Below are 23,000 nucleotides of genomic sequence, written 5' to 3' on the forward strand. Positions count from 1 at the left end.
TGAGATACCAATCTCTGAGATTTCTGCCTCCACACCAGTACAATGTGGACCAAGCCGTGTGATAGACAGGATTATATGTAGCCTACAGTTATGAGGTTGTTGCGTTTTAAAAGACAAAGGTGGATCTGGCATTGCAGGTAGATGGATGAAAAGTTGGTAAAAGTGAAAAAGAAAAAGGAGAATCGGATCACAGTGGAATTACGGTTCTGAACCATCTCTACTGTACCATCTGCTGGGTTAGGACACCTGGAAGATGGTGAAGGTGGTAGAAATAACAATCTTACCATGGTTACAGGGTTAAGTCATAGAAGAGAAGAAGGGTAAAGCAAGTAGAGAGAGGCAAGAAAACGTCTAGAATTGTATGGCAGTAATATAACTCCATAGAATTGAATCTGGATTGAATTCAACCACTGTTTAGTGTGATAACACAAGGTGAATAGTTTTGTACTTAGTTATAATTAGATCCAAGCAGACATGCTAGCTGGCCCAACAAGAATCCAGAATGGTGGAGATTTGTTGTTCATCGACTCCTTCTGTCCGCACTTCCACATACAACCACTGGATCTAATGACAGAAATATAGTGTTTACCAGGCAAAGATGTAATAATTGGACAACTGCATTGGAAAGCAATTGAAAAGCAAGTTAGCGAGGTGAACGTCTGCTCCTGGCACCTTAACACCTTTCCAAGTGGACTTTGGCACAAATCAATGTAGCCTACACACTGATCAAACAAACTGGACTTGGGGTCAAGTGGCTAGTCGGATCAGGGCCCAGGTCCCTAATGTAAAACCCCCCTTACTGCATTATATTGCATTAGCTAGGCTAATATCACATAGCCTAAATAAAGATGTTTCCACCATAAACAGGTGCATAAAATGGACCAAAATGAATGCAGGAAATTAAGTGTTTGATGCCCAGACCCTGAATAAATGTGTTCCCCAAAGGCTCATTATCAGCCAAGAAAATCGAAAAAATAACACGTAGCCTGCTAGTCGTTGATGCCCAACCAACATCTTTTGTTTGAGTGAGTATCTACTGTGTGAAGGGTTTTATTAAAGCTTATGGTAATAAGGAAACACAGTTCGGTTTTACTGGAACACACCAAGAAGGTTAATCAAAATGTTAGCCTGTTGCTCAGTGATGCACAGCTTTAGGTTCATTTACAGCCAACAGAAGTGTTGATCACTCTATTCACTTTGTCCTGAATTGGAAACTTAATACTCTCTCAATCTACCTCATTACTGTAGCTTAACTCGGACCATAGAAATTGAATCCGAGAAAACAAAACGTGCAACATGACCTGACCCAGAGCAAGGCAAACTGCAGGGAGGCGGAACATTTTCCAGCTGCAAGTGATAGAAATTGTGACCCAAAAACATATAGGCCTGCAGCATGTGAAAATATGACCTCTACTGGACTCATATTTTATATCTTTATCGTCAACCAATAATCACCCTGTCCACACTCTTCAGCCTGCGGAGAGAGTGAAGGCCCTGTTGGGCCCGCTTAATGACAGTTGTGTTGTCCTTGGAGGCAAGCTAATCCGTCAGATGGATCCCAGGAACCAGTCCTACTAAAGTTAATTACCATCTCCTTGGTCTTATTGGTGCAATCTAATTTGTCTGCTCAGCCTGCACTGTGTAATCAGGCCACAGGGTGGCAGTACCACATTGTCTTGGATGATGATTGTCATCCTCATGTTATTCAAAAAAAAGGGGGAGGAGGACTAAAGGGCAGCACATCCACTGTGATATTAACACTGCATACCCTTCAAGAAAATATGTATGTGTGTGATTGGGTGGGAGAGAGAGAGATTATTCTTTATTTTCTTATTTTTTATATTATTGTTTTAACATATCCTTTGATGGACAAAGAATTTGTCTTGCTGCAATTATCTGCAATTATATCATACAACTGTTCACTTGTATTTATTATATCTAATGTATTCACTCCTTTTTGCTGTTTGTATGTTTGTCCTTATGATTTGGAAACATGTATTTTTTGTCATGCCAATAAAGCAAACTGAAATTGAAAATTGAAATTGAGAGAGAGAGAGAGAGAGAGAGAGAGAGAGAGAGAGAGAGCGAGCAAAACTGAGTGTTAAAGCCTGGAGATCTGACAAAGCCTCTCTCCAGTGTGTGCTGCGAGTGAAAGCTGCAGCACACAGAAGGTTTCCTGTGCATTTAATGTAGATGCAGCTGTTCAACATGGACTTAGAAAACTTAACTCGGCCTGAATAAAAGTCAGGTGAGATTGGATGGAATTCATGCACTGTGGAGATGTTTGCCCGGCAGTGCTTTGTTTGGATACTTCTGGAAGGAACCTTTTGTTTGGTAAGTAAAAGAACTAGACGAACCGAACATAAATTGTTAACTTAGGAAAAATTTGAGCAAGCAGGTAGAAAGTAGCAAAGTGTATTATTAACTGAAGAAGTGTCCAGTTGTGTGCCACTGACACTTTGCTTGAGTCTTTGCATTTTAGGTCTCTTTTGTAATTATTTACAGATATATTGTTTTTATAGAAATAACTTTTCATGCCACCATAAATCTCTGTGAGATAATTTGTTATTTTGCACTTTTACATGGAAAAATGCACTATAAGCTAATTAAATATGATGGAGTTTAATCAAACAGTATTTGTGTGAAGTTAGATCACCCAGAAGATGAAAAACGCATCTTACAGCCTATTGCAGTCATTTGAAATGTGCCATTCTTCACAATAAGTATGTTTTTATGCCAATACTATACGTTGGCATTATAATAGTATAATTAAGCATCTATTTTAGTTTTTGGCAGTGGTTTAAAATAAAATATATTCTTAAAGAATTAGAGTGAGTATTAACTGAAATCCACATGAACTCAATCTCCAAATTTCTCTCCTGATTTTCTGTCTAGTTGGTTCTTGGGCAACATCATGCCAATTTCACCTTCAGCAAGAGAGCATCACCTGAACTCAACACAGACCAAGACCCTTCTTCACATGAAAACTGGGCACTCCAAACTAGAAGTCTGTTTCAGAACACCAAACTACCCATCAGTCCTTTTATTCCTCTTTCAAAGCAGGGACTTCTGGAAATACAGTCACACTCCAACCCGTCCTTAAAGATAAAGCTTCGACCCATTATGAAAGTCCACGGAACTTCTAAATTCTCCAGGATGTTCAGTTGGGGGGACTTTTACTCAAACATCAAAACCGTCAAACTGAATTTGCTGATAATGGGCAAGATCGTGGATCACGGGAACGGCTCTCTTGGAGTCTACTTCCACCACAACTCCACAGGTGTGGGCAACGTGTCGGTCAGCCTCGTCCCACCGATAAAAGAGGTGGAGTTCGATCTGGAGCGCCAAAGCGTGGTCAACCCAAAAGACTCAAAGACGTTCAACTGCAGGGTGGACTATGAGAAGACTGAACGCACCAAAAAGGTGATGCTGTGTAACTATGACCCGTCCAAGACGTGTGCTCAGGAGCAGACCCAGAGCCACGTCAGCTGGATGTGCTCCAAACCCTTCCAGGTCATCTGCATCTACGTGTCTTTCTACAGCACAGACTACAGACTGGTTCAAAAAGTGTGTCCAGACTACAGCTACCAGAATCCAGCAGCCTACCCACCCACGGGTTAACCAGAAGTCAGGGACACTAGAGGAGAATAATGTTTCATTGAAGACATTTTTAATTTCTCTAGGGAATGTTTGTTTTACAATTTAGCAAATCCTTTAAAGTATATGTTTTAGTGACATTTATTTGCTTGTTGTAGACTACAAGAATTGTATTAGACTTTTTTTTTTATCAAATGCATATAATTAGGACCGCAACTAACGATTATTTTCATTATGGAGTTTACGATACTAATCGATTAGTCATTTGGTTTTATGAAATGACAAAGTTGTGAAAAAATGCTCATCACAATCTTTACTATCACATAAGACTAATGAAATCCTTACAAATGAAGGGTTAGGTAATATTTAGCATTTTCTTAGTTTAAAGACTGACAAGAACAATTAAGCAATTCACAAAATAGCTGCCAATTAATTTTTTATCGACCAATCGAATAATCAAGAAATCCTTTTCACTCTCCACATAATTCCTTCTACAGTACTTGGCTGGAACTACATAATAGCACATTTTGGGGGTTTTAGGGGCTAATTTATAGTTTTAGTTTCTAACACTTAAGATATTTTATATATATATATATGGATATACCATGCATTTTCATGTAACTTGTAAACTTTTGTCATATGTCATCCATTCTCTTTCATGTATTTCCTAACACTATTTATTGTATCTTGCCCAATAAAAAACAAATACGAATAAAAACTAAAACCAACATAGTTACCAAGAAAGTCCTTTACACCAGAGGTGTTCAATTCTTTTCAGCCAAGGACCCCTCATGTATGTCCCTTGGAATGATCTTCACGTGACCTATACGTGAAAACAACAAATGTATTAGAAAGATATTAGACATGTATTCAACATATTTGCAGATTTTGATAGTTGTATATTTGTCAGATTTGAACATAATCTATGAACTATTATAGATTTAAAAAATATTAGTTGACCTATGAAGCCTTTTGTAAAAACAAAAACCAATACCATGATAATTTCAACTTTTTACAGATTTGTTTCAGAGCTGTTGTCAGCTGCCAGTCACTGCATTCACAAGGAGCCTTTTCTACTGGCTAAACAGATGTTTAATGAACCACACACACCCTGCTAACTAGATTATGTAGGGGCTGCCCTGGCCAACCCTCACAAGTGGGATCCCGCTTTCAAGATTCCCATTGTTCTTTTAACAGTCCATCATCCTCCACATGAAGGCTGCCCTAAGCATGTACAACATAAACAGTGCCTGTGGTTTAAGATCATGCCTGCACGTCAACAGTTTCACCCCAGGTGCTGTATGTTGGCAGTGGCGAAGTATTCAGATCCTTTCACTAAAAGTAGCAATAGTGCAATATAAAAATACTGTTAACTCCAAATGCAGAATACTGTCCCCTGTGAGTGATATACTATTAGATATTATTGGATTATTATTACCGATGCATTAATGTGTAAGTAACATTTTACTCATTTAGTATTGGTTGTGGTAGAGCTAATTTGAACCATTTTATATTCAGTATACTTATGTATAGCAATTTTTAGCTGATCATATGTTTTGTATCTTCATCTATAAAGCTGTCAAATAAATAAATATAGTGGAGTAAAAAAAACCTGGTAGAGCATGTAGGGCGAGTCCTTGGCAGCAGCCCGGGTTCGAATCTTAGCCATGGGCCTTTGCTGCACGTCATCCCCCCCCCTCTCTCTCTCCAGTCTTCTTCAGCTGTTCTATTAAAGGCAATAAAAGCCCTAAAAACAAAGAAATGTAGAAAAGTAGAAGTAGATTTACTTGTACTTGAGTACAGTACCAGTAAATGTAATTAGTTACATTCCACCAGTCTTGCATTCAGTCCAATGCTCACACCAGTAAAAGTGGAGAGTGAGGACACATTACCAGCTCTAAAAAGTGAACTACATCTGCAAGAGTATAGGGATTATTAATATTGAAAGGATTACAAAAATATTGGCTAAAAAACTGCAACTCCCAGATTTGTTTATAATTAAGTTTATGATAATAATTAGGCTGAAATACTGAGTTTGAATCATCCGTTTCTGTGGAGTCCATTATCAATTCCTGATGAAACGCCCGTTTAATGTGAAAGCTGAAAATAATTCATACAAACAATTCATACAAAAATACCAGACAAAGATTGCATTGCATTCAATACAAAATAGTTGTGGTTTAATCTTTTGGGAACAAAAAAATGGCAACAACTAAGTGTCACTTCTCATAACCAGCGATATCTACAGGAAAGAAACAACAACGGTTCTTTCTATCAATTACCATCCCCCCCCCCCCCTCTGGGTTAAAATGATAACTTCAAATGTATTTCATGTGGTTTGCCTTGGTGTGCAATTCTTTCACATTCTGTCTATTCTGAACATTAAAACGTGTTCATTTCAATTTACTTTCCCCTCAGTCTTCACGCCTGCAAAGAAAACATCTGTCCGCTTTTCCTTTTCAATTTCACGGTTGAAAATGCTTGGTTTACACAGCTTCAAAAACACTAGTGTCTGTACAAATTCCTATGAAAAAAAATAGAAATGACAGTTCTGAGGAAAAAAAAACAAATAAGAAATCTGTCATAAAAGAACATTAACATGCCCGATTAAATCTTAACGTTATTTTGAAACCGTTTCTCGGCATTTTTTCCCCCCGTCCATTTGTTGTCTCCTGGTTGGTTTGTCCATTGACACCTTGGATTTTATTTATTTATTTTTTTTATCTCAAGGGCTACAAAGACATCCACACACAAAATACAATTTCCCCAAGAATGACATCCAGTTGTGCGTTGGTATTTTTTGTATCCCTCTATACTTTTTTCCCCAGCTATTTAAAAGACGCAGATGAAGCAGAGTTCTATATGGGAGTATGTGTGTTGATTCTGTCACTTGCTGATAAATCTTCTTAAAGGGTACTTGTTCTTGGTGGTCCAGCTGGATCTTTAGTCCGTGAAGCTTGCTTCGATGTGTGCTTGCCTACAGTATTTCTTCCTTACTGCTGGTTGACGAGGGGGGACCTGTGACTTTAGTGCAAGTTTAGTTTCCCAACTTTCTTTGGGAGAATTAATGAGTTTGTCCCATATCTGCTTTTTTGACTAGCCCTTGGTTGTCTTTCTCAGAGGGGAGGGGTGCGGGGGATTCTAGTTTATAAGTAACAGGCCCACTTCTTCTTCTTTAGTTCCTCACAGGCCCATGTGTCCATTAGTTTGGGGGCTTCTCTGACTGCTCTACTCCAAACACTAAGAACAGAGCAAAAAGAAGCCATATGAAGAAATAGCCAGTTAAAGACTTCATTTATCATCTGCACTTGTCCTTTTATCCTCCAAATTTCCAGACAGTTGGCTCTTTTTGGGTTGTTGTGTTCAGTCCTTCCTCCCGAACGGATTCCAAAGTAGGAACTAACGACGATGCCGAGGGATTTAGCTTTCACACACAAAAAAAGAGCACAATGTCAGACCTCACTAAGCCAGAGCCGAGGAGCAAAGGGGAGGGGTGTTGTGGTTTTTGTAAACAACAAACATCCACTTCATAAGCCCACCTGCCCCTCTCTTCCACGTCCTCTCTTTCTTCCCTCCATCTTTAGAAGAGACTAAATACAGCAGGTTTGGATGGGGCAGAAGGAGGAGATACGGGGGAGGCTGTAAGTAGTGTAGTAGATAACAGCAAGGGGAAAGGTTGTCCCTGTGTGAGGGGGGAATCGGTGTGTCTTTGTATGTATATGCATGTGTGTGGGTATGCACGAGTGTAGACGTCTCGCTGTTAGGATTGTTTGAGGCGCTTGCGTGGGGGTCCGAGGAAAGGGCACTGGGCTGAAGCCAGGGAGCGGTAAGCTTCGGCCACCAGGTGTGGATGAGACGCCACCATGGACTTCCAACCTGCTGTCTCCATCACCTCTGCAGCATGGCTGGAGAACGGAAACAAAGAACAAATATAAATTTAAGGAAAATGGATTTGTATAAATAAACAGATACGGCTGTTCATTGCTAGTGTATGGTCACGGTCATCCCTAAAAGGGTTTCATTAGCCCGGTTAAAACTGCAGGAGCTTCTGAAAGCATATTATCAGGGCCCTCCAATATTCAGACCAATACAGTCATAGCATAACTTTTCTTCTTAACCTACGTTGGAGGGGACTCAAAACTAAGAAATGTAATTTAAGACAAAGAAAAGCATAAAATCTCCCAACTGAAAAGTGAAACTGGAGAATGTTTGTCACTTTTGCTTGAAAAATGACAATTAATCATCCTTTTTGCCGTTTCTTTTTCTGACGATCAACAAATCACCTAAAATATATATAAATATAAAATATAAATAAATATAAAAGGATGAATCGTGTGTAGTTTAGGGAGGGAAACAATCTGAAGGAAAATATATATCGTTTACGATAATATCGTCATTGTTGTGTTAACGGTGTGCAAATTGACATTATCGAGTATTTAAATTACTCAAAACACGTATTGGAACGCTACACATTCACTAATGTCAACAAAGATGGCGGCGCGCGATTGTGCAGCGGCTGTTAGCTCTCCTGTCAGTGTATATTTATACAAGTACAGCCACACTGAACTAATCAATACAGGACTACGATACAACACAGCCATTACGAGAGCCTTCCAGGCGGATCATAACATCCCGGAGGACACAGCCATACCGGGAGCTGCAGGTTGTTGTCGGCGCAAGCACGCCGAGCTAGCTACCGGCAGGATGAGAAAATAACTACGGCAAGAGTCAAACCAGAGGCAGAGGACTGCATTTTTGTGCACAATGAATGGAGTACTGTTAGGTTTAAAAAAGTTAAAACATTGGTGATGTCTGATAAAAATGTACTTTTAGTTGAATGAACACTGTAGCTGGAGGAAGCACTGAATCAACCGATTGCATCACACCACACAAATCAGCATTTGACTGCCTCACCCAAAACCTACCTTCTAAAGAATGAATTAGGTCATGGCTGTTATTTAGCATACTGTAGGAGACTCATTGTCCCCACAGGAAAGGTAACTGTTGTCTCTTTTTGGGGAGCCATCCCCTGTTAAGCTAGACGTGATTAGAACAAGGAATGTGTATTCATATAGTTGGTAGTTGATTGGTAGTTGATTGGGAACGTACACTTTTCTTTTGAGAGACATCTGACCAATAGGGGAAGATTTCATTTGAGGAACCACCCAGGTGTAGGGAATAAATGTGTGATCCGGAGAATGTCTCAGAACTGTTTCAATGTTACTCCACAAGGAGATGCATGGATACGAAAACAGCACACTGCCGTCTACATAGCGCCCGATGCTAACGTTAGCACAAGTTTGGCTCACTGCTAACCATAGTGAACACACTGCAGCGCGATCACCTGAGGGGACTTTTACAAGGCGTCCTTAAAGTCTGTAATCCCCAGCTTTTTCCAGCATGTAGATTGTGTTACTAGAGGGAAGAACACACTAGACCATGTATACTCTAACATCAAGAAAGCACACAGAACTGCTCCTCTCGCTCACCTGGGCCAGTCAGGTCACATCCAACTCCTGATCCCAGGATAAGTCCCAGTCAGAAGGACTATACAGCCAAGTAGAAGGACTATCAGAACCTAGTCTGACACTCCCCTATCCCAGCTCCAGGACTGCTTCCAATAAGGACATGGTTGTGTGCCATATGTTACAGAACAGAGCCCTTTGTTTATTATTATGATTTCATCTTGCTTGTATGCTGCACAATTTACATTACAGCAGAGGTGAACAACTGAATGTGTACTCAGAGTTCAATGCTCCTACACTAGTTCAATTATTAGTATATTATTAGTATTTTGTCTTTGAATTGTTTTTACTTACTTACATACACAAAGAAAATAAATAAGAACTGTTTTCATTCAACATTGTGCCGATTATTATCATCGGTGATTAAGTAACTCAGACTTTTAAAAACACATTTTTAAAGGATATCGTCTCATTATCGTTATAGTCAAATATTTTTTGTCCATATCGCCCACCCCTAGAAGGAATATGTGTGAGCTGAACATCAGTGTTTAGAGTTATTATCACACATTCATCCGAGTCACAAGATGACATGACGGCAGACCTAGTGAGGAGTCAGGTTGCTCTGTTCCTTTTGAAAGCCTGGGCATGGTTTAATTATATCAGATGGACCTCTCTATGAGGGGACATGTGACATTACATTTTAAACTGTGAAACCAAGGGATGAGGCGAGAGGGTGAGACTGAGTCCTGGTACCATCAATGAAGAAGAGATGGAACATGTGTGTGTGTGATAAAGTGTGAACTCACTAGTTGATGAAGTCAACGGCCTGTGTTTTGAGCTGGTCGGCGCTGTGCAGGTCAGCCAGGATGAGGATCTCAGCTGCATTTTCCACAGACAGACTGGTGCACAGCGCGTCCTCGCACATTACCTTCAGTCTCTCCAGAGCATACTGGAAGAGAAAAGACACAATGTCAGTGTACTTTCTGCCCTCATCAGTATTCATGTGGTATTTGCAAATATCATTTCAGCATTCAAAATGACAGTCGGTGACCATCCAGTATGAGACTGTGTTTCAAAGTCAGTCTCCAACTTGGTGTCAGAGTAGTGAGATCAGATCAGTGTGGAATCATCAAACAGTTTCTTGCCTGATGGCTTACTGGGCTACTTGGTTTAGTGGATACTGTGCACTTAGTCCATCTTATTAATATCTGAAAGCTGGCAGTGTATGCTGCCAACAAAATAATATGCAACTCTCATCACATTAGATACAGCTGAAGTAGAAAACTCGACTTCTCTCGATGAGCATGGAAATGTACATTAAAAAAGGGTTGCATTGAGATGCACCGATAATCGGTTTAGAATCGAATCGGTGGCCTCTGAATCGCAATCGAACCATGAGGTGCCAAGAGATTCCCACCCCTAGTCTAAATATATCAAAATATAGCTGCACAGCAGTTTTATTGTTATTACCTTGTCAGCTGCTGCCAGCAAGTCATCAGCCATCTTGTCCAGGTTGGGAGCCTTGTCTGTGTAAATGAAGCACATCATCTCCTTGAAAACCTCCGGCTCCACATCGTTGATCTCCACACGGTTCTGACAGAAAGAGACAAGGAATATAATAATATTCAACTACAGTATGTAATGTATGATACTTGACAATTACCTATTCAGCTTTTTGCATCATGCCATAAAAACAAGTTATTGTAATGCTAACATTTAGAAATGAGGGAAGGTGAATACTCTTAAGAGGGCTGGAATCAATGGGGCTGGAAATCTCCACAGTTGTTCAATTCTATTCATGCATGTAAAATAGGATAACATGTAAATATCATTTTTATCTTTTGAGCCTGGACTCAAAACTGGAGAATATGTAATTTTGCAAGACTAAACCATACAGAAGGTGTAAGACTGGCAGAAAGACGCTGTGATGAAATAAAAAAATTTAACTACTGGATAATTGATTCTGGTTCAACACTTAAAAAATTCAAAACATATATAATCTTGTGGTCACAATTGGTAGAGATCAAGTATGTGCACTTGAAGTAACCTTGCAGCAAATGAAAACCTCTGCCAAGTCTGAATTTAGTTAGATTTTAACAAAAATCTGGATTCATTGTGATTCTGAATACACACACGTACATAAGCACAGGAGCGAGTCTGAGATATAACAATTTTATTGTCAACGACTGCTTCACTGTAATGGTTGTGTACATGACAATAAAAATAACTCAAACATTTGCTTGTCCTGTATTCTATCCGTTGCTTTTTACACAAAATCTACTCTGACTGAATAGAGCTTTTTAATCTTTAAAAAATGTGCAACCTAAAATCTAAAATGTCCTTGGTTTTAAAAGAAAGCTTCTCCTTCAATTTCATTTCTTACACTCACATGTGCACAAATGGGAAAAAAAGCAATTCTCTGCTTCTGCAGCTTTTGTCAGTGAAGGATGAATCCTGACCCCCCAAGTACGGCAGGACAATTTCATTTCAGGTGTGCTATCATTCAGTTTTACCAAACAGCTCGGTGCTACAGCCGTTTGACAGAACACAATCCTTTATTCACTTTAACCCCTGAACACAGCAGGGACAGTCTGAGCAGTTGAGCCACTGAGGAACAAAGAAAAATGTATTTCTAGGACAAAAAAAAAGCTTTGGGACCATGGGCTCACCTTTTTGCTCTCTTCCATCTCGTGCTCAAACATGGCGCTGAATACAGGGGAACGTGCTGAAAGCAGTGATATTACATTAGGACAAAGGCAAAAATGTGTGAGTAATTGTGGGATCAAGCAACAGCCAAAGAGCTAACTATTAAACACATATCACACTTTTCTTTTTAAAACTGAAGAAACAAAAACAAAAAAATAGAACAAAGAAAATACATGGGGTGTGTCTGACTCATGTCTGTACCTGCCAGGATGGCTTTGTGGGCCTGAAACTCCTGTCCAGCCACACAAAGGGAACAGTCTGTGAAGCGCGAGTTCTCCCACAGGCCCCCCAGCTCATCTGCTAGCCGGCAGTCAGGCACCTTCACCATGTTCATGGTGTTCTGCCCAGATATGTTGACCGAGTCCTGTACTACACTCACCTGAGGGAGAGAAATGAAATGACATTAAATGTTCCAAAATTTTATTGTAATTGTAATGAGAAAAGAAGAAGAGGACTAATCAGTGTACCTCACAGAAGAGTGTGAGCTTGTCGTCGGGTAAAAGGCCGTTGGCCTCATCTAGGAGGAAGTCTCTCCGGATGAACTTTTTAAAGCCCCAGTCTTTGCCCTGGACAAAGCGATATGCTCTCTGGCTTTCTGCAGACAGACCGGTCACACAGAAGACACAAAAAGGTAAGTCAAAGTAAAGAGGTGATTTTTTTTTTAAGTGGAAGCCGAAAACTTAGCTCCACAGAGGGACGTTATGTGTAGAATACAACTCTTTCAGGGCCTCTGGTGACGTTAAAATTTCATGCGACACATTTGACTCACCCATGGCTTTGGTCTCCTCTCCCTTGGCGTTGAGGATGGAGAATTTGAACTTGGCGCGCACCTCGGCCTTCGGACAGCTGACCAGCAGCAGGTAGAGGGACAGATAGTCTTTGCTCTCTTCATCCAGGCCCTTAGGATTCACTCGCAAACACCTGATGGTGGTGGAGGGTGCAACAGTTAAGATCTCTAGTAAAAGGGATGGAGGTAATAATGTATTAGCCAAGCGGCAACCTCCAGTGCTGAGAAAAAGAAATCAAAGCGGAAGTGACAACAACTGCAGTACCTCACATGGCCACCTGAGGCTGGCTCCAAAAGGGAGTCAATCCCCATTTTTGTATTAGTTTACAGTAAATGTATCTCCGTGTCAGTGACATTGGAGTACTTTTCATTTTTAATTATATGAACGAAAGGTTACAATGTGAAATGTTATTTTGTAAGGTATTTGTTGAGTTATCTGCTTGATAAAGGGATCAAAATTAATGTAGATTAACTTCATAGGACAGAATGCTAGTAATAACATTTGTGTTGGAATTTGAAACACTAATCAGACAGGGTGGGACTTTCTAGATGTTTTTCAACAGTCCACTTCCTGTTTACTGCAGTAAGACTATGAATACAGGATGTTTGACACAGAGAGGCGCTCTTGCCCACCCACCATTTCAGCTTGTCATTGGCCCCAGAAGAGAAGGTGGAGCTCTTGATGACCTCGCCCATCTCCTCACGACAGAAGCTGAAGTTGTTGATGGTCCACATGTAAGAGAACTTCACCACTTTGATCTGGCAAAGAAAAAGCTATTCAGTACAGCTCAGACTACTTCATTTATTTGAGATTAAAGACAGTGTTGTGGTCATTTTACCTGTGTGTAACACCAGCTCTCGGCCACGGGCCCGCTGGACATTTCCGCAGGGGGAGGGGGACTCGGGACTCTTGACATTGCCAGCGTGACAGAAGGTGGGGCAAGAGGGTGAGGAGAAGTCACTTCCACACGTCAATATTCAGCTCTGACATCCATCTGCATCAGTAGACACCAGATGGAAGCAGTTTTCCCCCTAGAAACACAATGTGAGTGTAATTAGTTGATTAGACTATAATTTAAATCCCATGTTCTTCACAATACATTGCATGTCATTTAGCAGAACGGAGTGGGTGGTCTAGGGTGTAGGGTTTGACCATGTCCTGGATGTAAGCTGGGCCTGATCCGTTCGTGGCCCTATATGCAAGTACTAGTACTTTAAAATCCTGTTAGCTTGAAACACATTCTTCGAGGTAGGCAATCACAGAAAAAGCTCATTGTGATGCAACACACAGGCACTGTATTTTTCATTAATCCAGTTAAGATTCAATGTCATTTAATCCATGCAGCCACACTTTCTGCTATTGAGGTTTGTGGTGTTGGGGCTAGAAGAATTGTCCCTGACCCATTGGGGGACAGCTGGAGATGGATGGCCTATGCCTGTTCTAAGATCAATAGACGCTGCAATTGCAATTAAGTCTCAAAAATGAACAGTAAATAAACAAGCTGCCTCGCAGGACTGTGGTGGGGGTTGGAGCCACTGGCCAAATCCAAGGTTCCCAAATTACCTTCAAGTCACACAGTGGCAGGAAGGCTGTGATGCACACGTCTCTCCTTCAAACACACACACAATCACAAGGAGGAAGTGGGGGGGGGGAGGTAGCACATAACCCATTGCTATTAACCTATGTGTGTTAATTGTATAGCCCACTTGTTCTTGATAGGCTGGAAACAATAGATGGTTAGCTTAGCACGCATCGCATATAATCGCAAGTTTGCTTTATTTGCAAACTTGCTAAAAAAAGAACCTGTTTCTGAAACAGATGATTTAACGTCACCGCTCATTTACATACATACAGTACATACATACATACACACAGTTTAGCAACAGAACTAAACGCTGAGAGAAGATTACTACGTTTTTAATGTTGGTTTTGAGTGGTATGCACCCCCACTAACCTGGAAAGCGTTTTAAACAGTAACGTTAATACAGCGTATCGGAGGAATACAGCGTCTCCTGCAGCGGGGCGCCAGAGGCAGAGGGACCGTCACCGCAGCATTTGCTAACATTAGCTTCTTGTCTCATCTGGGGTCTGATAAAACAGTAAATTCATCAAAGTCAGTGTGCCCAACGCTATTTTCCGATAAACTGTAGCTGTCATATTTCACGGGACCCACGTGAGTGCGGTGTTCCAGTTGTTCAGCCTCAGAGGGGAGAGAGACTGACTGTTTGCCTGAGATCAGTAGAGCAGACTGTATAATTAAAGTATAATTACAAGTTTATGACATTTCATAAACAGCTGATGGAGCGGCTGTGCGCCGCTGCTACATGCACATAGCGGAAACCTTGCATGTGCACGTGTGATGCTGACGTTGCGCAATGTTAATCATGCGGTGCCCGAGTGCATTTGACCGGCATGAAATCGGCATATGTCAGACTGACCCGCCGGTCATGGCTGATCACGTAAAAATCGGCCAATTCCGGTCACCAGCTGGTCACTCGGTGCATCTCTAGTTTATTTTATTCAACATTTATGTTTTTTTGTTGTTCAATGAAAGAATATCAAAGTTCTACTGACGAATAACGCAACATTTGTTTTCACTGTATATGCCTGTCTGCTTATTACAAAACTAAAGGTTTATATTTAGGTTTGTATAAGATGGAGTTTGTATGAATTAGCCAACATTTCCAGTTAATTCTCGTAAATTCCCATAATTTCCATTAATTCCCATGAAAGTTTCCAAACTGGAATGTTTCCAAAATTCTCCAGCTTAACTTTAAAGTTTCCGAAAGTTTACCAGAACAATTTCGCCCCTTTGCAACCCTAATTATTCCACAACTGAAAATAGTTCAATATATGTACTATTAATCCTGTTCAAGTTAAGTTTTTAGTCTTTTTTGTTTTTTTTTATAAAAATGAAAATATGGGTTTTATAGATCTTGCCTACTAGCTTCGTGAGACCGTCCTGATCTCGCGAGCTCCAGTTTTCCACTCGCAGATCAGTCTGGCATCTTGAGGCAGAGAAAATTTGGAGCCGTTAGCCAAACGACCGGGCCAATCAGCGTTGGTTTTGAGGTGGGTTAGGTGGTGATAGTCGGATGGTTTATCCAATCAGCTAACCAGTATTTTCAGACAGCGGTAGCCCTAATTCTGTTAGCCGCTCGCTAATGCTTTTTTTCTCTTGGATCCTTCTTTTGGAATATGGTCCGGGAACCTGAAATGGTGCCTTTTATTCCTAAATTCTCGTTACACAAACGGCAAATCTTCTTTACTGACATGTTGCTTGCATGCTGAGCTAACGAGCTATGCTCTGATTGGTTGATTTGGCCCGTCTATCACCAACATAGGTGATAAACAGATGGTTCATCCAATCAGCTAACCAGTATTTCCGCCCCTTCCCAAAAGTTCTCCAACGGAAAGTTCCCAGATGGGTATGCCGAGCAAATGCGAAGCAATCCATCTGGTGGAGTCAGGTTACTGGCCTATAGCTTCAGTAGGAACCAACTCATCTGAGGCTGGGTGCCAAAAACAAGTTAGGGGAAATTTTAAAGTATAGAAAGATGAACTAACAAATTTTGGTCTTTTCATGGGATTTGGATTATATTTATGTATTTGGATATTTTTTTCACAAACATTAACTAAGAAGCATACAGTATTCTTTAATATTAGAGATTAAAATATCTAGCGTGTGCTGGGATAGGCTCCAACCGACCGCAACCATGAACAGAATAAGCAATTTAGAGAAAGGGAGAAAATTCTAAATGAAGACATCACCCCAGTACAATTGGTTTGCTGTAAAAATAAAAACAATATATAAACAGTACATTATGAACCCCTATTAGCAGCATGAACAGACAACCTTGTCCTTACTCATGCAGGACAATAATTCCCAATAATTCACTTGAGGTAAGCTGACAGGGTTTCAGTGGCAGTAAAGAAACTACTTGTTTTAATAAAAAGAATATAACGTGGGAATATGAAAATAAAGGCGCATCTTAAAGATGACGATGTATCGATATTTTCACTTTGTAACTATAATATTGGATCGTTGAGGATTGAATCGATATATCGATCGATGTATCGTTACACCTCTAGACAACATATACAGTAAGTCAGTGTCAGTGCTTAATTATGGGATAAAAAAGTTGCCCACTTTTCAACACCTTTTGGCACAATGCCGGATTCATAAGCCTTTTCCATCTTGCTGCAAAGTCAGTGGCTGAACAATGTAAGCCTACTGTTTTTTACAATGTTTTTCACTTTTTATAATACCAATCAGTTTCTTTCTTGGCCCTGATACTGTTAATCTGTGGCCAATCCCACTGTCCCCACTGTTCAATAGCTTTTTTTTTCTATTTCACCATTCCTCTAACTCTTCATCTGTCTCTACCTTCCTCTCACACCCAGAGCCTTTAATGTCTTCATCCATAAATTCAATTTGGGTCAAAATGCAGTGTAACAAATTGTGACGGCTGGGAGCTGTGCTTTCTGCTCCTGATGGTTACACTGAATGAAGGTGATGCATTGACAGTGATGCTGCTTAAAGGCTGTGTGAATTGTAACATCAGACTGAAAACTGAATGCATGACACATTTTACAACAGACTTAAACTGATTTAGTGCTGTAATGGTGTGAACAATTTTTAATACAACAGCAAATACAAATTCCACAAATCCTTTAAATCACATTTTATTTGATGGTCAGAATGCCAATTGTGAAATTAAGTCGTATTTTATAGATGCAAATAAAGTACCGTTGTGCGATTGTGATGACAGAAAATGACTATGATCTATCTGAGTGTCTGAAATCTCAAATTACTGCTATAGCTTAATAGATATGCACCACACTTACAGGTCAAGTGACATAACTGAGGATGCAAACGGATGTCTGTAACTTTTGTCCCACAATTAAATTCTCAAAGAAAACTGGAGGAAAACAAATCTAAAATAATTTAAACAGGACGACGGTGTGAAGGCTTGAGGAACATCTCAGAAAACAAAATATAAGCAATTACATCTTTAGGAAAACATTATGCTCTCCACATTTTCCTTTATGCTGTATAGTAGTTGTATGTAGTATGAAATTGGAACATTTCTATGGTCTTCAACAATATCTTCTACACATTAACAGTGTAGTACAATTGCCTGCACTAGCAAATAGAACACCTGTTTGGATGGTACAGGATGTACCCTGCTAGACACTCTGCTGGAACTGAGCGACACTACTAAGTCATAGTCGAGGAGACAAAAGCCTGTTCTTGAAGCGAAAGGGGTTATTACTCTAACTAGAATATGTATATTCACGACATTACCACTTTGAGTATGCATATCTTGATTCGAGTCCAGATAATTAGTCCAATGTGACCTCAATGGACTAGGAGAAATGTGTTCCGTTACCACAGCTCCAATTACATTACCAAGTCTAGCCAAAACAACACAGTCCACATCAGAAGCTTGGTTCAGCCCAGTTTCAAGACGGTCTTTAAAAAAATCCAATGAATGGAGAACCAACCAATCTTCTTCATTCTTTAACAGTGGACACTGATGAGATGGACTAATACGAAGGGGGTACAGGGGAAAAAAAAAGAAAAGTAAAGTGATAGAGAAGCCAAATAGAAAAACAGGTGGCAAATAAAAGATGGGCCCCCATCTGTGGAACCATTCGAAGAGATAAATTGCCATAAAAAGTGGTTAGATGGAGACAAAAGAAAATCAAACAGAGCTATGAGAGAGAAATCAAGTACAGATTATTGGACAGGTAGCCTGCTTTGAAACAGTCCCAGCACACAACAGTTTCCTCCTCATGGATTGAGATGTGTAAACACAGATGTTAGGACAGGTAGTCCCATCAATGGAGAAATAGCTAAACACATATCAGCCATAGATTGTAAAGTTATAATCCCTAATATTTTCATAAAAATCCAACTCCATTTTGATTCTATTTATGGTCGTCATTTTTTCTGCAATAGCCATTCAAAGTAACTATTTTCAATCATTATCTCTCTATTTTGTAGGGCTGTGCTCGATTGAAGAAATTCTTAGTCGACTAACACAGATCTGTAAATCCGAGTTTCTCCGCAAAGAGTCATGCAAAAGCACCACTTTAATTATTGTGTTAATTCTCGTACGTTACTTGGAAATAAGTCATTCAGCATGAAAAAAGCATTAAACATGACTAATCGACTAAAGAAATCTAAGTTGACTAAGACCAAAACGACCGATTAGTCGTCTAATCGACTATTTTGTAGTTTTTATTTTATTGAGTAGTGGCAGAGACCTCCATAGAGACAGAGAGAATTTAAGTCCCACGACTACCGTAGAGGAAAACAAGTCTCCGCTCTCGATTGACTTGTATTGCGTGAAGGTTCCTCATTGTCAATTCCGTCTGCTAGCAAACAACATAAAAATGCCTATAAACTGCTGTGTGGGGGGGGGGAGCACTACCAACTAAGGGTGTCAAGATTTCGAGGACCGAAATGAAGTTACAATCTTGAACTTCGAATTAAAAAACTGAATCGTCTATGCTGCCACGCCCCCACGTCACGTCACGTCGGCTTGTCAAGCGGAAAAAAAACACATACGTGTTGAAGTGCTGCAAGTCAAACTCCTAACTTAGCTACAGACAGTCAAAAGATAGCATGGCAACTGCAGATGCAGGAGAACTATCGACAGAATTTGAATCCCCTCCTCTTTCAGTGAAGTCGCCGGTGTGGAAGTATTTTGGATTTCCAGTGAGTAACCACGTTCACAGCGACAGCACCATTTGGCTTAGTTATGAATGCCGTTAGCATTGTGGCTAACACTTTTGTTACTTTATTTTTTGACAAATCGTTTCGGCTCTGCTTTCTAACATGATGTCATTGTTCTAAACGAGCACCGTTAGCCTTTACAACAGAGCTGCTTCACTACACTTACACACAATTACAGAGTTCTCTGTTGATTTGTATCGCTGTGTGCTCGTGGTGGCAAATGAATATAAACAGAGAGCAGCGTGTCGGAAATGCAATGCACTGTGACAGGTCCCCTTCAAGGCCAGGCTGATGTTGGAACTCCCTCTAGTGGACAGAATATGTAACAACAACCACATGCTTATAGTGGCATTTACAATGCATAAGCCTGAGTAGTGTAGTACATATTAATAATAGGCTGCATTTGAGCATTAAATCGTTGAATATTATTCGAATAATGGCATAGCAACCTGTGCTTTAAAAATCGAGAATCGAATCGTGACCTTAATTTTATCGAAGATTTGGAGAATCGTGACACCCCTACTACCAACAGGGTAAAGAACCCATAACTAAGTTTTAAAAAACTGCGATTTATAAGACAAAAGTGGTTAAAGACGTGAGGAATCAGCAGGAAGAATGGGAAGACTATGGGAACACCTATCTTAAATCCACTCAAGAGTACATGCATATCGCTAAAAGGAAGCTCACTAAAAAAGGCATTTTTTGCAGACACAGATATCAAACAAAAGCCAGACACTATATCATATTAAGTCGCTGTGAGCTGTAAATTCACCACTTCTAAGCACACGGCAGAGAAAAATGTCATCTCAGGGCTGACGGGCAAAAACAGCTCTCTTCCTCAGTCTCGCTCAGACTCATAATAGTTGCTCTCGTAACGGGCCGAATTGGTGGCGTATGGCGCACTGCACTGAGGCAAATGTCTCTGACTACTACACATTTTAATTGTGATATTTTGTGTGAAAAATGTATAACTGCAATGTTCTCTGTCTCTGAATAAGAAGTACACAGTAAGTCTGTAGTAGGCTATGCAGTGTGGTTACATATGAAGTGCTTTGGGGTCTTTCTGTAAGTACGGTTGGGGTACAATGGTTCTGGAGAAAGCTACAAGCAGCAATACCACAGGCCAAGCAATCGGCCTGTTCCAGGCAGGTACTAGGTACTCATTTTCTGCTTTTTTGGGCAGTGCATCAGCTTTAATTTTTTCAACAAATAGGGAGGAGCCATATTGAACAATTCAATGGAGAGCTGCAGCAACAGGCTATACACACCACCAGCTCCTCAGCAAGGTAACCACATCAACCAGGAATGAAATGTTAAAGATTAGGCTACAGTTTTCCTCTCTTCAGATGACTTGCAATCGGTAACAACCTATACCGACCAAACTCTGGAAGATCGATCCAAGACACTTCAGTTTCTAAAAACACAAACTATCACCAGCACAGGTCAAAGGCAGCGTGAGAAGTTGTCATTTGAACTTTCACAAGACAAACTATTCGTTTATCACCAATATTCATTGATTATCTGTGTTCCAATAGTGTAAGCAAAGGTTTATAAAAATGTTATGGCATACAATCAAAAAAACTTTTTCAAGAAAAATTATTTTAACAAAAAAGTTAATTCAAAATCTAGAAGATGGTAGAGGAAAGGAAAACAATCCAACAGTTTGATCATCGAAATCTTAGTGAGGTTAACTTTTTGACTATTCCACATTAATCCTGTAACGACAAATTAGTATAAAGTTCACAGCAGTGTTAATCAATTAAAGTGGCCAGAATAACGTAATTAGTTATGCAAGTCCAAAAAACAAGCATCCGTTGAATTAAAATATGTATGAATGTATATCTGTGGAGATATGATACATGAGGTGGCAGTTATGACCACAATACTTTTACCTGATATTTCACTCTCCCTACCAAAAAAAAAAAAGAAATCAATCTCTGCTCTAAATTAAAGACTGGAGGTATGGAGGCATTTCAGACGGCAATTTCCAAGGGGGATGAAAAAATTGCAACCCTTGTCGAAGTGTCAGTGAACACAATGTCTATTTCCAAAGCTCTGGTCTTTGAGGACTGCAATAAGCCACAGACAAACCTTAAAACTATAATTGGTACAGGGACTGGGCATCGATTGCACAGCGCGTGTTGGGCCTCTGTGGGAGTGATTTCATATTCTGCCCTTGGTCATGGTGCTCTGCCTTTCCTAAAAACTCAATCTCAGAGAGGTATGAACTATTGATTTTGCTACAGCGATCAGCTTGCCTTTCTCTCATCCCTGACTTTGTGCAGACCCACAATTACATTGAAGGGGATTTAAGCAGGCAAAAAAGCATTAGCACCCAGGCTTCACCTCCTCCCTGTACTTCCTTACTAAAACCCTCCTCACTTCGCCAGGTATGGAAGGTTAAAGGGAGGAGGGACCTCAATGCATATCTAATGTCTCCAGTCACCTGGTTCACACCATTACCAACAGTTACAGTTGATGTGTTGACCTTGAAGGGCTGACACTTCTGTAGGCCACAAAACACTAGTCTTCACATTTTTAAAATGGGAGTTTTAGAAACAGCTGAGGAGCCGTGGAACTAGACTACATTATTGCTATTTTTTCACATTTGGTTAATTTGAGAGTTCATGAATGAGTGGTATTACTTTTTCTTGGAAGCTGCAACAGGAAACCATCCTAAGAAAAGAGAACTGCCATTATGATTAATAAACTCACAAAAATGTTGTGATTTCCTTGAATAGATTTATTTTTTGTAATTTTAGAAAGTAATCTGGTTGCCCTACATTTGCCATTTATTGTTGAATAAGTAGTCAGCAGTTCGAAAAGGCAAACACAACAATTTGATGTCTAAAAGTAACGGACAAGTTTACTGCAGACTAGAGTTGTATGATGTTTGAAATAAAAATAATCAACGGAAAGTGTGACAGACACTGTAGCTGTGTAGAACATCATGATGAAACAAAGTATTTGCTTCTGGCCTTATTTATAATTTAAGAAAAAAGCAACTGGATCGTATCAATGAGCACATCACTAAAAGCTCCATCACATTCAACATTATCACATGTTAATGTAGGGCTAAAATCAAATTGTGCATCAACATGTTCATACCCTACAGCAGACAACCACTGGATTGTTTATGCTTGCAATTACCAGATCCCTCTGGATGCTTTATGTCACTGTGAGAGCTAATAAAATAACTACTGGAAAACATGGGCTAAGCATTTGATTTCTATTTCTTTTTTAAGTTTCATAATTACTTGGGGTAGAGAAATCTGACCTCAGGTTCCAGAAAAGAAATAATTTTAAAATACTTGGTTAACTTGGGATGAAACAAAAATGTATGACTCACTTTCATGGTACAAAAATCTGATTACATGAGTAAAATCAAGTAAAAAAAAAAAAAAAAAAAAAAAAAAAAGATTAGAGACTTAGTTCAGAATTTTCCGAATTGCATTCCTTGTGTACACTGTAGACAAAATGCGCGAACGCAGTAGGTTTTACTTTGGGCCATCACACTAAAGGTGAGCTCAGCTAAACTGACTTATGTATGCTCAGTATATCTGGAAGGCAAGAGATAGACTCTAAAAACTTAGGACCACTTTAAGTCTGCTGTGTGGCAGCACTTCGACAAAAATGTAGCTAGCAAAAAGACAAATAGAGATTGCAGGTGCTGCAAGAAAGCCAAGCCTTGTCTCATAG

At 39.9% G+C, this 23,000-nt stretch overlaps 2 protein-coding genes across 2 annotated transcripts in view; one reads left to right on the forward strand and one right to left on the reverse strand.

Annotated features, from left to right (window-relative positions):
* Nucleotides 1-2,280: 2,280 nt before the first annotated feature.
* On the forward strand, nucleotides 2,281-3,621 carry LOC114548573 (neurexophilin-1). Its single transcript, XM_028568560.1, has 2 exons — nucleotides 2,281-2,334; nucleotides 2,896-3,621. The coding sequence occupies exons 1-2, from the start codon at nucleotides 2,281-2,283 to the stop codon at nucleotides 3,619-3,621; spliced, it is 780 nt and encodes a 259-aa protein (XP_028424361.1).
* A 2,278-nt stretch (nucleotides 3,622-5,899) lies between these two features.
* The window catches only part of spop (speckle type BTB/POZ protein), an 18,250-nt gene continuing 1,149 nt past the window's right edge, over nucleotides 5,900-23,000 (reverse strand). Inside the window, exons 2-10 of the mRNA XM_028567446.1 lie at nucleotides 13,395-13,587; nucleotides 13,193-13,314; nucleotides 12,538-12,689; nucleotides 12,236-12,363; nucleotides 11,970-12,147; nucleotides 11,732-11,787; nucleotides 10,533-10,655; nucleotides 9,869-10,011; nucleotides 5,900-7,502 (exon numbers count right to left, since the gene is read on the reverse strand). Of these exons, the coding sequence (XP_028423247.1) occupies nucleotides 7,358-7,502; nucleotides 9,869-10,011; nucleotides 10,533-10,655; nucleotides 11,732-11,787; nucleotides 11,970-12,147; nucleotides 12,236-12,363; nucleotides 12,538-12,689; nucleotides 13,193-13,314; nucleotides 13,395-13,472 (1,125 nt within the window). The 5' untranslated portion in view covers nucleotides 13,473-13,587 and the 3' untranslated portion in view covers nucleotides 5,900-7,357. The remainder of the gene's footprint in view (nucleotides 7,503-9,868; nucleotides 10,012-10,532; nucleotides 10,656-11,731; nucleotides 11,788-11,969; nucleotides 12,148-12,235; nucleotides 12,364-12,537; nucleotides 12,690-13,192; nucleotides 13,315-13,394; nucleotides 13,588-23,000) is intronic.

Source organism: Perca flavescens, chromosome 21 (genome assembly GCF_004354835.1).
Source record: "Perca flavescens isolate YP-PL-M2 chromosome 21, PFLA_1.0, whole genome shotgun sequence".
NCBI lineage: Eukaryota > Metazoa > Chordata > Actinopteri > Perciformes > Percidae > Perca > Perca flavescens.

Coding starts and splice junctions, on each gene's coding strand:
- LOC114548573 (XM_028568560.1), top strand. CDS start 2,281: ATGTTTGCCCGGCAGTGCTTTGTTTGGATACTTCTGGAAGGAACCTTT. Junction 2,335..2,895: donor TGGAAGGAACCTTTTGTTTG/GTAAGTAAAAGA, acceptor TTTTCTGTCTAG/TTGGTTCTTGGGCAACATCA.